This window comes from Periplaneta americana, chromosome 15 (genome assembly GCF_040183065.1).
Source record: "Periplaneta americana isolate PAMFEO1 chromosome 15, P.americana_PAMFEO1_priV1, whole genome shotgun sequence".
Taxonomy (NCBI): domain Eukaryota; kingdom Metazoa; phylum Arthropoda; class Insecta; order Blattodea; family Blattidae; genus Periplaneta; species Periplaneta americana.
Genome location: NC_091131.1, coordinates 179,880,771 through 179,895,963, shown reverse-complemented (window position 1 = coordinate 179,895,963; position 15,193 = coordinate 179,880,771). Strand labels below are relative to the sequence as shown.

At 35.0% G+C, this 15,193-nt stretch overlaps 1 protein-coding gene across 1 annotated transcript in view; it reads right to left on the bottom strand.

Annotated features, from left to right (window-relative positions):
• LOC138715560 (uncharacterized) overlaps positions 1 to 15,193 on the bottom strand; it is a 135,002-nt gene that overhangs the window by 27,145 nt on the left and 92,664 nt on the right. The window contains exon 8 of the mRNA XM_069848631.1: positions 5,717 to 5,778. Within this exon, the coding sequence (XP_069704732.1) occupies positions 5,722 to 5,778 (57 nt within the window). The 3' untranslated portion in view covers positions 5,717 to 5,721. The remainder of the gene's footprint in view (positions 1 to 5,716; positions 5,779 to 15,193) is intronic.

The window sequence follows — 15,193 nt, the reverse complement described above, 5'->3', positions numbered from 1 at the left end:
AGATCCTAGATACTACTCTTCGTTATGCAACACGCACCTCTTCGCCTCAATGAAGAAAATTTGTATTGAAGAAGATTATTCTTTACCGATCATTTTTGTGAATGACATCAATATTCTTGTATCTAACATGTAAGTGCTAAGTCTCAGATGATGCCACACACATGCCATAACACACTACTGATAAGCAATCCATAACGTTAAATCAGCATATCACTTTGCATGCAAAAATTCGTAAGTACTATCGAGTTACATGACAGACACCCTGCAAAGTTACAAATTAAAATATCCAGGAACTCAGTTTATATTACATTATGCCTCGTCATGTAAATGGATTACTCATTTAATGCATAGATACATCAGATTTATTAAATAGCAGCAGTCCTACCGCCATTATGATATCAATGTCATCAATTATATCAATTTCGATCTATTGCTTATGAAAATCAAAATCTTTGGCACTTCGCCCTCCATAAAGACTTTTCTTATAATTTGTGATGTGAATGATAAAACACTAGCTTACAAGACACAGACGATCCAAATCCTCAATAAGAATGAATGATGGCCTCTAGAATGGATTAAAATCCTGCAAGCCTGAATGATTCTGAAGGCCACTGGCGAGGGAACTACACCCTGTAAGCCTAACAGAAAAAGGTCTACTAAGACTTGTGTGATAGTCATACTTCACAGGATCCGACATGTCTTGCCATTCATTTGATTAGGAGTAAAAGCACGTGCCTATTACGGCATCATCTTTTAAAAAGAAGAGGGCATTGTTGTCCCCAAGGATTATGATACGCAATCATAACTTTGTTATGGCCATAAGCAATATATTTTCACTTTATTTGAAAGTAATGAAATCGTACTTATTAAAACATTCAGTTTAATCATTGAAGACATGGTTCGACAAGCGGCAGGTTTCTGTTGCGATTACAGTTGTGCATCTTAGTGAAGTCAGCAAGAAGCAAAGTCCAGTCCTTGAACAAGATAGGAAATGTGTATGCTTGCATTTTAGCGCAAAGCCATTCTTACGCAACAGCTGACATATAACGAAAAATACACAGATTATGCAGTAATCATTAACAAACCGCGTCTCTCGCGAGACTTCTAATTGGTGATCATTTTAAATTCTGATTTTCTATTGGTTCAATCAAAAACAGAGATTCAATCGTGAGAGTTCCTTAAATCTGTATTGTTCCAAGTGACAACAGGAAATGCCGATCCGAAATAATGGTTAGGAATCGGAAGTGTGGTGTTCAGTCAATGCAATACTGTCTTTTCAGAAGATTCACGGGCAAAATAGCGTCACTTTGTTATGTCGCAAGGGCGTGGTTCGAGAACTTATAAAATGGACATGAACCGTCCAAATTGTGCTCATTAGTCTTTGGTAAAGATAGCGGTCATGCAATAGCGGTCGTAACTTCCAGACGTCCAGAAAGAAGGCAGGAAAATGGCATCATCTTTGACTAGCACCAGGGTTCGCCCTACAGAAACTGTAAGTAAAATTAACTATTCAATTCTCATACTTTACAATTAACAGCCATTATGATACTTCAGAAATAATCCTTCCATATCAATACTCCAGATTTAACTTATCTGTTCTAATTTGATATTTTGTTAATAAACTTAGTAATAGTGAATATTTAAACTTGTGATTATTTAGAAAGCCTGAGATCACATTCTAAATATGGAATCCCTCCTATCCATAAGGAAGTACAGTATATAAATCGTCAGAGTTAGGAAGTACAATGCAGTGCCTAATTCGTATGTGTTGTCTTGATAAATTTGTTGCTATGCCAAAAAGGGCACAACAAAATATTTTGGTTTTCGTAAGTGGGATATAACTCGCGATTTTCTCAAAGATAAGCCATCCGCCCTTTTCATGGCAGGGGGCACGACAGTACTATGTAGCAGAGTGAGTGGACAAGAATACTTCTCTCTATCTCTATTTATAGGTGTTTATATATTAAGACACTAATAGTAATTCATGGCGTGTCAGCCCATGTAGGACACCGGTCCTTATGCACTATATTTTCTCTTTTACTGCTTTGTACACCTTTCATTGATCCTCGCAGTGATGATGAATGTGAGCTATTGCAAATCAATTTGTCATCCTGTTCCCGTTAATTGAAGTTTTATTTTGGACAGTTTTCTTTATTAAGAGTTTATCCATTATTTCCATTACCATCAGTTACAGTGGCCTACGCAGTATTTTGTTAAGGGGAGTCATTATTAAAATTGTGTACAATTTACATTATCGGTATTTGAAATTTCATGTATTATAACATGAGTTTTCACAAGGGATGTGAAACTGCAGTTCTGGGAAGAACGTTCGTGGCACCATAGTCATGCTGCGGCTGCATAGAAACATTTGCCAATGTAAAATTTTTACTAACCGCGCGAGAATCTTACCAAACTTTTTGCTAAAAAAAATTGTAAAATTGAGTTTGTGGTCATTTAGACATATCAGAGAATCGGGAACGATAATATGAAGTTTATATTAAAAGTATGAACTGTCAAATGCATAAAATATTAAACGGACATTTCACAATAAAGTCAGAACTCAAACGAACAAGTGAATACCACTCTTAAAATGAGTTTAAAGTCGATAAAGCACAATATTTTACAACACCTACACTACGGAACTGTCAAAACTACTTTTTCAATATGTTTCACAAGTTTAATTTCTTATTGTGTCAGCTTCATTTTATTACAACATCAGTACTAGGTAGTACATCTTTCTATAATAAAGATAGCATTGTTGCAATTCGAATATTTCACAGCACCAAAGAGCAAAGGCTTGTAATAATACACTCTAAAAAAATAAGTAATAATATAAGATATAGTACTACAATTTTTCCCGCACCAAAGAAAGAAAGAGAGGAAGGAAAGAACGAAAGAAAGACAGTCGGATAATCTGCCAATCGGTTAATAGGGTAATGGATGATCGGGGTTCTACTATATTTATTTATTTACTGTAGCACTATTATGTCAAATTGTCAATACCAATTTCAAACCTCGTGCTCCATCTAGCTAGCATCCACCTTGGCCTCCACTCAGGGTTGCCAAACATAAGAATGCTCTGGCTGTAACTCTATTTAAGCATATATTACTGTTGATTACTGGCTTTACCTATGGCATGCAAGTTCCTTCACTTAACTGTGCATTGTACATGTGCTGTGTCACATCCTTCGACTTAAAAGGAATAAATACTGCAGTTTCCCCCTGTCTATGGAGTGTATGGCTAAGTGTAACAAAGTTTAGTACACATATGGTAGACATATATTTTGGCAAGACATTGCTAAACTTTTTGACCCCACCTTTATTTGCCAGTTATCATCAGTTGTTTTGAAAGTTTATGTGAGACCAAAATAAAAACAATTTTCCCAGTATGTTAACATGAACAGTTTCTTGAGGGTTATGAATATTTTTATACCAAAATTGTTCAAAATATTCAGAACAAAAAAATGTGGACTGGGTGTAAGTGTCATTGGCTTTAAAGCTTAAGTAGCACCTAAGGAGTTCTGCAATATATTTTGGGTCCTATCAGCAGTGTAGATGCTGAAAGATTTTTCAGTAAATACAATTTAATGTAGGAAGTAATAAGAGAACACAAATGACAGAAGAAAATGTACAGGCATGTTCCTTCTATGATTTCTTTGTCACGAATTCATGAACATGATTAACAGGGTCATAAATAAAATTAGTATCTCTATGTAGGGATTATTTTAATCCGTGATATTTTCAAAAGACATGACCTACCCTCCTATATTGACGTAGAGTTCATGTCTTCCTTCAAAATGCCACAGAACGTAAATGCTAAATTTCTAAAAATCATCACCCCTAGCAATATAGTCTTTGTAGTTTTGTTCTCTTAAGATCTAATCACCAATAACAATAAACCATGTTGCCAGAGGATGATAGAAAACGAAAGATATGAAAATAAATGAAACGTATGTATAAACAATATTGAATAATCTTTCAAATTTAAGTATCATAATATAGGGGTGCCATTTGAAATTTCAAATGGCCCTCGGAAGGTGTGAGTGGGTGAAAACTAAAATGCAATTAACATTAGTTTTAAACTATCCTCTCGGTATCTAAAGTGACAATTGACGTGTTTCTTGTTTAAATTTAATTTAACTGAAATAAATAATTATTTGTTGTTGTTGTTTTCTAATGCCAGGCGTTTGACAATAAAGTCATTTGACCTCTTGCACTCCAATATTTTTCAAAGATATTATCATGACCAGCCACTGAAGCACAGATTTTGAGATATTCTGAATCCATTTCTTGGTTTGAGTTGCACAATGGGCAGTTAGGGGACTGATATATTCCAATTCTATGCAGGTGTTTGGCCAAACAATCATGGCCTGTTGCCAATCTAAATGCAGCTACAGACGATTTTCGTGGTAAATCGGGAATTAACTGTGGATTTTGATGCAGAGAGTTCCATTTTTTCCCATGGGATTGTGTTATCAAATTTTGTTTGTTGAAGTCTAAGTATGTAGATTTAATAAATCTTTTCACAGAGTAATATGTAGATTTAGTAACAGGTCTGTAAGTAGCAGTGCTGTCCTTCTTTGCTAAAGCATCCGCATTCTCGTTTCCCAGGATTCCACAGTGGGATGGTAACCATTGGAATACAATTCTTTTATTGAGTGATATTAATTGAGAGAGCATTTTAGTTACTTCTGCTGTTTGAGATGAAGGTGTGTGTTTAGAGACTATTGATAGAATAGCTGCTTTGGAGTCTGACAATATAACTGCATTTTTTAAATTTATTGATGTAGCATAGAAGATTCCTGAGACTTTCACTTATTGCAATGATTTCTCCATCAAAACTTGTTGTTCCATACCCAAGAGATCTATAAAGTGAGAAGAGACAGCACGTAACACCTGCACTGGCACCTTGTTCTCTGGAGATCAAGGATCCGTCAGTGTATAAATGAAGCCAGTTTTGTGGAGGGTATCTAATATTAATTGTCTCTAAAGACAATTGTTTTAGTATTTCAGTGTTTACTTCTGATTTCAGTATTTCTTCTGTTAAATTTAGATTATATTCCATATTTAATAGAGTCAAAGGGTTTGGTTTAATTTGTAGGTTTTCTTTTAAATTCGGGATATTGATTTTCTGTTTTAATTCTTGAACAATGGATATGAAACTTTTTTGAGTTTTCAATCTACAGAGAGGACTGTATGAATGCCAATTGTTTCCTTGTAATCTAATAAGTTTTTCATATTGAATCAGTGCTTTTTCTTCTATTGTCATTTTGATGCTGTTAATATTAGTGAGGAATCTCATAGAATCTATTGGAGTTGTTTTGATTCCACCAATAATGAGTCTGAGAGCTTGGTTTTGAACATATTCTATTTCGTTTATGAAAGGTGAAGTAATTAAAATTTCTCTGCAGTATGTCAGCACTGGTTGTATAAACATTTTGTATGTAGTGTTCAAAGTATTCCTAGAGCATCCCCATTTCTTTCCTGCTAGTCTTTTTAGAAGGGAGAATCTTTTACGAGCTTTTTCAGAAATGTATTTCAAATGGTTGCTCCATGTTAACTTACTATCGAAAATAACTCCAAGATATTTGGATTCATAAGTCCTAGGAAGGTGTTGGCCATTGTATTGGATATTATTTAAAGTAGGAAGTTTTGAAATGAACTCCCTGTGTATGCATTACAGTGATCTTTGTATAACGAAGAGTTCATTACTTACAGGCTTTAGCAGTGGATAATCTTCAGAAGCCTTCCTGATGTTCGGGAGGCTGAAGATTCCATCTGTGAAAAGAAAAAAAAAACAGTAATTATTATGTTCAAAAATTGTCACTGAATTATATATTCGACTGCATTTATTAATAATTTTAATACACATTAAGATTTAGTAGCCAGTTCGGTATTACTGAGCACAGTTACATTCAATACCCAAGAACTATTCCATTTGCTTAAAGTGTCAGCCATATACTGAAATGATGTCTTCTGGGAAATAGCTGGTTGAAACAATGTTAATAATTTCAAATCTCCAAAATGTTCAAGGCAGAGAACATCTGATAAACACAAGCTAGATATTTTGATAATTAATCAATACAGAGGTATACAGGCCAAAGGGGGATGGGAACCCACGCTGCGCTCCTGGCTGTCCATGACAGTGAAGATCGAGAGTTTGTCCCTGGACGTGAAGGGCTGAATGAATTGAAAGAGAGGCAAATGGGAAGAGAAACTTTAAAAGGTTCCTTGCAAGGGAGTTTGGGACAGAAAAACTGAGGTCTCATTTCGGGTTTTGCTGCTCCACTGAAGGAGCTCTAAAAAATTTTGAAGGGAAAAAAGCAAAAAATGGACGTAACCTAATAGCTACCACAAAATGGGGGGGGGGGGGAGAAGTAAAAGGAGGCGTTCAACAAACAGCCTGCAGGATCAGAAGAAGAAACACTGGGAGTTGTAAGTCTGCACATTGAAAGTTACTTTGTCCTTTTGCAGTGCGAGTAGAGTCAAGTAACCTCGTTCATGTAACAGGGTAATGTAAGAAAGATAAGACAGAACATCGATGTTTTTAAAAAATACCTGAATCTTTATGAGGAAGGTCATGTAGGTCCGACATTTGTCTTAGTATCTCAGGAAAATTACAAAAAACCTCACGCAGGATAAGTTCTCTTAATTTAAGAGACTAGCCAATTGGCTCTTTGGTGATGTGATTCTATTGGATTATGATTCAAGGACAGGATGAGTTGCATCAATTTAGGAGACTGGCCAATTGGCTCTTAGGTGACGTGATTCTATTGGATTATGACTCAAGGACAGGATAAGTTGCATCAATTTAGGATACTAGTCAATTGGCTCTTAGGTGATGTGATTCTATTGGATTATGACTCAAGGACAGGATAAGTTGCATCAATTTAGGAGACTAGCCAATTGGCTCTTAGGTGATGTGATTCTACTGGATTATGACTCAAGGACAGGATAAGTTGTATCAATTTAGGAGACTAGCCAATTGGCTCTTAAGTGATGTGATTCTATTGGATTATGACTCAAGGACAGGATAAGTTGCATCAATTTAGGATACTAGTCAATTGGCTCTTAGGTGATGTGATTCTACTGGATTATGACTCAAGGACAGGATAAGTTGCATCAATTTAGGAGACTAGCCAATTGGCTCTTAAGTGATGTGATTCTATTGGTTTATGACTCAAGGACAGGATAAGTTGCATCAATTTAGGAGACTAGCCAATTGGCTCTTAAGTGATGTGATTCTATTGGATTATGACTCAAGGACAGGATAAGTTGCATCAATTTAGGAGACTAGCCAATTGGCTCTTAGGTGATGTGATTCTACTGGATTATGACTCAAGGACAGGATAAGTTGTATCAATTTAGGAGACTAGCCAATTGGCTCTTTGGTGATGTGATTCTATTGGATTATGACTCAAGGACAGGATAAGTTGCATCAATTTAGGAGACTAGCCAATTGGCTCTTAGGTGATGTGATTCTACTGGATTATGACTCAAGGACAGGATAAGTTGTATCAATTTAGGAGACTAGCCAATTCGCTCTTAGGTGATGTGATTCTATTGGATTATGACTCAAGGACAGGATAAGTTGCATCAATTTAGGAGTCTAGCCAATTCGCTCTTAGGTGATGTGATTCTACTGGATTATGACTCAAGGACAGGATAAGTTGTATCAATTTAGGAGATTAGCCAATTGGCTCTTAAGTGATGTGATTCTATTGGATTATGACTCAAGGACAGGATAAGTTGCATCAATTTAGGATACTAGTCAATTGGCTCTTAGGTGATGTGATTCTATTGGATTATGACTCAAGGACAGGATAAGTTGCATCAATTTAGGAGACTAGCCAATTGGCTCTTAAGTGATGTGATTCTATTGGATTATGACTCAAGGACAGGATACGTTGTATCAATTTAGGAGTCTAGCCAATTGGCTCTTAAGTGATGTGATTCTATTGGATTATGACTCAAGGACAGGATAAGCTGCATCAATTTAGGAGACTAGCCAATTGGCTCTTAGGTGATGTGATTCTACTGGATTATGACTCAAGGACAGGATAAGTTGTATCAATTTAGGAGACTAGCCAATTGGCTCTTAAGTGATGTGATTCTATTGGATTATGACTCAAGGACAGGATAATTGCATCAATTTAGGAGACTAGCTAAATGGCTCTTAAGTGATGTGATTCTATTGGATTATGACTCAAGGGCAGAATAAGTTGCATCAATATAGGAGACTAGCCAATTGGCTCTTAGGTGACTCTATTAAATTAGGACTCGATCAGTGAGAGGGTACTAGTTGGAAGCTGATATTATAGCCCGAGTTAGAACAAGGTTATTTCACAACAGTTGCATTATTCAAGCTGATTTATTAGGAGATGAGTATTCATCTACATAAACCTGGGGATGGTGGTGGCTTCCCTATTCTGCTGTCCCATGAATATAGCTAGTGGACCTTCTGGTGTCTCTGTTGTTCCCTATGTTCATAACACCTGACAGTCTTGCTAATAAACGATGTATAAAAGTAATACTGGACTTGTACACCGTTGTAACTCAAAATGTTACTAATAAACTGTGTGTAAGCTATCCTGTACACAAGAGGTGTACAAATATACGTAGTAATCGTTATACAACCTCTTACGGTAGTATAAACCTTGCACAGATGGACAATATGGCCGACTCCATAAACAGCTGATCGTTTGTTCTGTGACATACTTCGAAAGCTGAGCGAAATATGTTTTGTAGAGAAGGTTATATAGCCGAAATGGAAGATTTCAACGATTATTTAGCAGATATAGAGGACACTGAAGACATTGATGTTATAAATAATGGTGGCAATAGAAAAATGAACCAATACAAAACTCGTTTTGATCCATTCACGTTAAACGATGAGGATTTTAAAGCAAAATATAGATTCACGTAGCAGTATATAAGAATTATTGTTGATGTCGTGAAAGAAGATTTCAAGCAGGATCCACGACGTGGATCTGTAAGTTGTGAACTTCAAGTTTTAATAGCACTTCGCACATGGGCAAGAAACGAAGTAAGTATTGACTTAATTTTAAATACTGTAGGCTTTTGAATACAGTGACCATACATAATATATTCTGAGTCCGAATTAGAAACAATTAATGGGTTATGTCTTTTTTAATACCTCCTCTCCCTGACCTGTTACGGTAGTGATTAAAGTAAACCACACTTAAATCTTATTACTAAAATATTCGTCTCTCAATTGAATAATTAAAAATAATAATAATGATGAGAGGAAGAGCGCACTAATGTGCATATTGTTGAATAATTACACTTTACTACTGTATATTATTTTATAGAAATAGATCGATTTCTGCACTTTATGTTATGCCACAAAGTGATTCACATAAAGGACACACAAGTCATCATCGAACAATGGTAGCAGGTTGTCTTGTATATTAATAATAATAATCAAAGATCATAAAGGACACACAAGTCATCATCGAACAATGGTAGCAGGTTGTCTTGTATATTAATAATAATAATCAAAGATAGTTTGAATTAAAATTATTGGTAATTCTCCAGAAGAGCTGCATCAAAGAGGGCACAAATTCACTTGACGTTTTCATGGAAATAAGAATAATGCTTCAAATGGAATTCATGTCTGTCACTGTTAGGATGAAAGTAATCTTGATTTACAGAAGTTAATTTTTGTTTTGGTGGGAAGACTATGGTGATGATGATGAAATGGCGGCTGAAAGCAGGATTACGGCGCGAGTGGGAAATCAAATTCTTATGGTAACTGTGAATTTAAAAAGGTTGGTGTTTTTCTTCAGTGAGTTAGGTAGATACAAAGGAAACAAACTTTCTATTTATAATAAATACTGTAATATTGTAATGCGAACAAACTGGCTCCTCTTCAGTACCAGTAACCATTATTTAGATCATTTAGATTTATATATGGAATATTTCCTTTTTGACTTTATACCCAGAATAAAAATGCTGCATATAAACAAAAGACTGAAGTGGAAAATGACAGAAAAACTAGGCGGCACCATGTTTCATCTTGCATTGCAATTTAAGCCTGTACAAGTAAATCTATGAACAAGACTGTGTGTGTGGCAGGCTCGGAATAAAATGGAACTGGTACTTTCTACAAACTCTAATGAAACTAATTTTTATAGGAAAATTGCCGAACTAACCATAATCATTTATGTTATATTACTCTCTCTCTCTCACCTATGTAGCTCTAAATTGTCCATGTTACCTGGGCATTTCCTGGTTCGAGAGAAATGTAAGAACGATATACTTGTACTATAAATTGTTTGTATATTTCATCAATTCCAGTACCAAATTTCTTTGATAAAATATAATTTTTTACACATTTTCTGTAGCATGTTCGTAATGAATGTACTGTATCTTCTTGTCATCTCTATTGGCTTCAGCGTCGACCACCTTCATTTTATCAATTAAAATTTGACATGTTTCTTTTTTTACCTGAATATTCATTGGACTTTATCTTTTATCTTCCAAAGACATGGGTTGTTTCTATAAAAAATAAATTCAATCAAAAACTCCCTTGAAATTAACCTTGAATCAATCATGTCCCTTGAAATGACTAGATTTAAATCGTAATCACCACTTTTACACTCGATCTTCCTCAGCGATTTACATGTACAGTACATGCTGCAAAATTTTAGGCAGAGCTTGTTTGTGTTCATGCCAAACAATTAACGGAACACAATAACTTGTCACGCACACACGCACGCACGCATGCACGCACACACACACACACACACACTCTTCCCCTCCCCCTCTCCCCCCTCTCTCTCTCCATCTTGCATTACAACAAAAGACTGTACAAGTAAATCCATAAACAGGACTGTGGGTGTGGCAGGCTTAAGTTTGCCATTGAATTGGCCGACAACATTGCCAGTGTGTAGCATGTACCAATCTCACTTCTCTGACGACGACAACTTCTTTATGAGCACTTTGTTCTTGATTAATTTTTCGTATATTTCTATGCAAGGTTCTGAATGAATCATTTCATCAAGACTTTAACACAATTTATTGTCATTGACGGTTTCTCTTATCCCCATAAATATTGATTATCAAAAATGCCCTTTCTACAGAAGCACTGATTCCAAAAATTAACAAAACATCCATAATGCATTATTTAAAATATATTTGTAGTTTTGAATGTCGTCTCCTATAGTACATTCCTTCATGTATAAAGCAAGTGATTAATTAAATCTAGATAAGATTAGGGATTTTTTAATTATTGTTTCAGGACACTGGGACAGACCTGTGAAATTCGAGATGTATGGTCACTGTACCTAAGAATAATATTTGTAGATTATGTGAAAAAAATCTGTTAATCACTTTAACATTGAATTTTGATGCTGCTGACATTCATGGCATGAGCCAGCAATCTGTAGCACGCATTTGTCACAGAGTTGCTGTTGCCCTCGCCAAGTGGATATATACAAATGCCTGTAACACCTGCAGAACAGAAAGACACCACGTCTTCCTTCAGGAAAATCTGTGGCTTCCGAAATGTCACTGGTGCTATAGACTGTACACACATTAAAATAAGACAAGTGCCTGGGGGAGCATCCCAGTATTATATAAATAGGAAGGGGTATTACTCTCTCAATGTGCATCTCTGCGCATCAGAGATATTGTTGCGCATTGGAGGGGCAGTACCCACGACAGTAGGATATTTAGAGAAAGTAGAATCAAGGAGCGACTTGAAGCTGGAGAATTTCGAGGTCGTCTTTTGGAAGACTCTGGCTATGCCTGCACCCCATATTTATTTACACCAGTACTCAATCCAAACACAGAAAAAGAAGAAAATTACAATAGATGTCACGTCCATACAAGAAATGTTGTGGAAAGATGTTTTGGTGTTTGGAAACAAAGATTTCGATGCCTGCTAAAGGGATTTAATAATAATCTTGATCACACCAAAACATGCATTGTTGCTTTTGCAGTATTGCATAATATTGCTGTAGACATGGGGGAAGTTCTGGAAGATGACATTGCTCCTATACCAGAGGTCCAGTGGCGTATACTGGTTAAAGGGTTTGGGCTACCGCTGACCCTATTATTACACAAAATATATCTAACAATTACTTTAATTTTAATTACTATGGTAAAACTAATAATACAAAATTATTACATTATGTTATATTATAAACTTTTTCTTTTGTAATTTCCTTGGGCTACCCCCGGTAGCCCGCAAAATACGCCCCTGCAGAGGTCGATCAACTTCCAGCAATGGCTGCAGGCAACTGCAATTTGTATGGTCAAGCTGCTCGGGAAGCTTTTATAAATACTTATTTCTGAAAGTCTAGTATTTCTTCTTAGTCTAGGCTTCGAAACTTTGTACCTGTTCGTCCTCAGTGGGATTCCAAACTCGCTAGTACTGTAATTTCAACCATCCTTGCTTATAAAATCCTGTCGATAACTTCATTCATCAGATTTCCAGTATTTCTCTTTTATTTAAAAAAATGCTCTCAACATCTTTGCCACTTTTGTCTGGTATAAATATCAAATAAATGATTACACTATTTGCATTTATTGTTAACTGAGCCATTTTTTAAATCTTTGCGATTTGATTTTTAAATAAATTAATTAAAATTTAATGTTACTAAATTTAAAAAAGAAACACAACTCTCGAAATATACCTATATATTATTGGTAAGAGTGCACTTTACATTGAACTGTTCACCTTATTCCAAACACGTGTTAAAAAAGGGTAAGCTGTTATAATTTCTATTACTTTATAGATTATTATGGTTTAGTAAATACTATTATAGAATAAAGCATGTGACTTTGTGTGCAGGTCAGCAGCTATGTCATAAGGAGGAGCATCCAAGTTAAGATAAAAACACCTGAGAATTAACAAATCATGTGTCCTGTCACACACAGTCATAAGCGAATTAATGAAAAAGGCAATATATATCTCTAAGGAGCTCTCTATAAAACCACTGGTACTAAGTTTCGAAACCTAATCATTACTTATGTCTCCAAGAAGTTACCATCAGTAATAAACAATTATTCCTATATGCACTGTGTATAATATTTTCTATTCAATAATGTAGGTTACATTTATGTTAGCTAAGGCAAGACTTTTACAATTTTTTCAGTAAACATTGTTTTTTAATATTTAAAATTTCGTGTTTAATAGAATTAATTTCAGTCTCTTGTCTTAAAATTCTCATTCTTTCATTGTGTTCATCAATTTTCATTTTCAGTCCTGCATCTAAAATCTCCATTTTCTTCTTGTGTTCTGCTTCTTGCTGTTCTAGCCAGACCTTCGACCTTTCTCCAGCCAGTTTTGCAATTCTTTTTCTGGAATCATCTTCATCCTGTGTAACAAAATGACATATTAGTTTATTATTGTCATTATTGAGTGTAATTGAATCGCACTTTTTAGAAAGGAACTAAGTCAAAATTTGTAATTTTTATTTCTTCTGATGAAATGATTAATACTTCCAAGACGCAAAGATAAACAAAGGAAGGAACTTAAACAAACCTTTCCTTGTATCTCTAACATCAAGTTGATGTTTATATTACGGCACTGGTACACTGGTATTTATTCATGAAAGTAAGTTCTTTTGCTCTCCTGAAAAATAGAACATTTTGACTTAGTTCCTTTCTAAAAGGTGCGATTCAATTAGTTACCACTGCCACCGGGTATATACCCATTGCAGTGTGAATAAATACATACATACATAAATACAGTATTCTACATTGAATTTTTACTTGGTAACATACCCACATTTATCTTACAATGTTTCATGCTAAATAATCTGAGCTACTGGTACAGCATGTAAAATAAAGCAATAACAAAAAATAAATATTTTACAACACACTTTCGATATCTTCCTCTTCCTGCATTTCTCGTCATTCACAACTTTTGGGGTTGCGGGTGCTGATGTCAGGAGGATTTCAACACTTTCATCCTGTTGATAGAAAACAGTGCTTAGCAGTATTCAGTAACTTCACATACAGTATTTATATGTAGGTGAATTTCACAAAAGTGTCAAATTTAGATTTAAAGAATATGTAAATTTCAACATGCTCTGATTTTATATTTTTGCTTTTGTTTAGATGTTCTTATCAGTTAGTGTTACTAACCTTAATAGGTTCTGGTCAAATTCGTTTATGATATATGTGAATTTTATGGACTATATTTAAAAATTGTACAATAGGTAGTTGGTAATGGTACACCTTGAACTTAGTGATAACTAAATGCTCTTAATTTATTATTTTAGGCACCAAGGAATAACATCAATTAGGTTCAGAAAATCCCATTTAGGGAATAATAAAATACTGGCCAAAAATAAAATAGGTATACTTTGATGTCTCATCAAACAGCTAAAAATGTTTTCCCGAATTACACATTAAAATTAATCACCATGTCAAAAAAAAAAAAGCCTGTTAATCTAGCTTTAAATATTTGGGACAGCCAAATGTTATATGACACAGGTCAACTTTCAGAGTGATAAGCTTATTCTGTATGTTGTCAGTCAGATGCTTTACAGCTTGGTAATGATGAAAAGTGAGGTCTTCGAAAATTACATGGAGAAAGTTGTAACAGAGGAATTAATGCATTAATTTATATGTTTTAAATTCACACTTTCGGCACTTTTTGGAAAATACCCCCTGTATAATCTTGAATTCATTATTACCAATCGTAGGCTATATAATTATTTTTAAGGTTGGAGGCAGGTTTTCTCTATATGTAAGCAAACAAACAAACCAATCTCTATAATTGTGTAAATGTGGTAACATTGGAAAGCTATTTTTAGTAACCTTGTGCGAAAACAGTTTGGCACTTTAAACATTCCTCAAATAATGTTTGTGTAGCTTACGTGTATCAATTTTACCAGCTTCAAAACACTTGTAATCAGTGGCGGTCGGTGACTTGAAATAAAGGGGGTAGCATATTTTTGGTGACAGTACTTTTATACTGTAAACTTTCATAAAATTGCTCAAGCACTACAACTACGCTAAGTGGTTGTCGAGCACCATGCAGTTTGATTAGTAAATATCTTAATTACTTCACTTTAACAAAATTAGTCTTAGGCCTATATGACTCACCTATTTGAAGAGAAAATCCATTTTCCTATCCTTCCTGGATGCAAATTTGTCAATAACTCTTTGGTTGAAATCAGGTATTTGCATAATAAGGTCTCGTTCCACAGAAAGC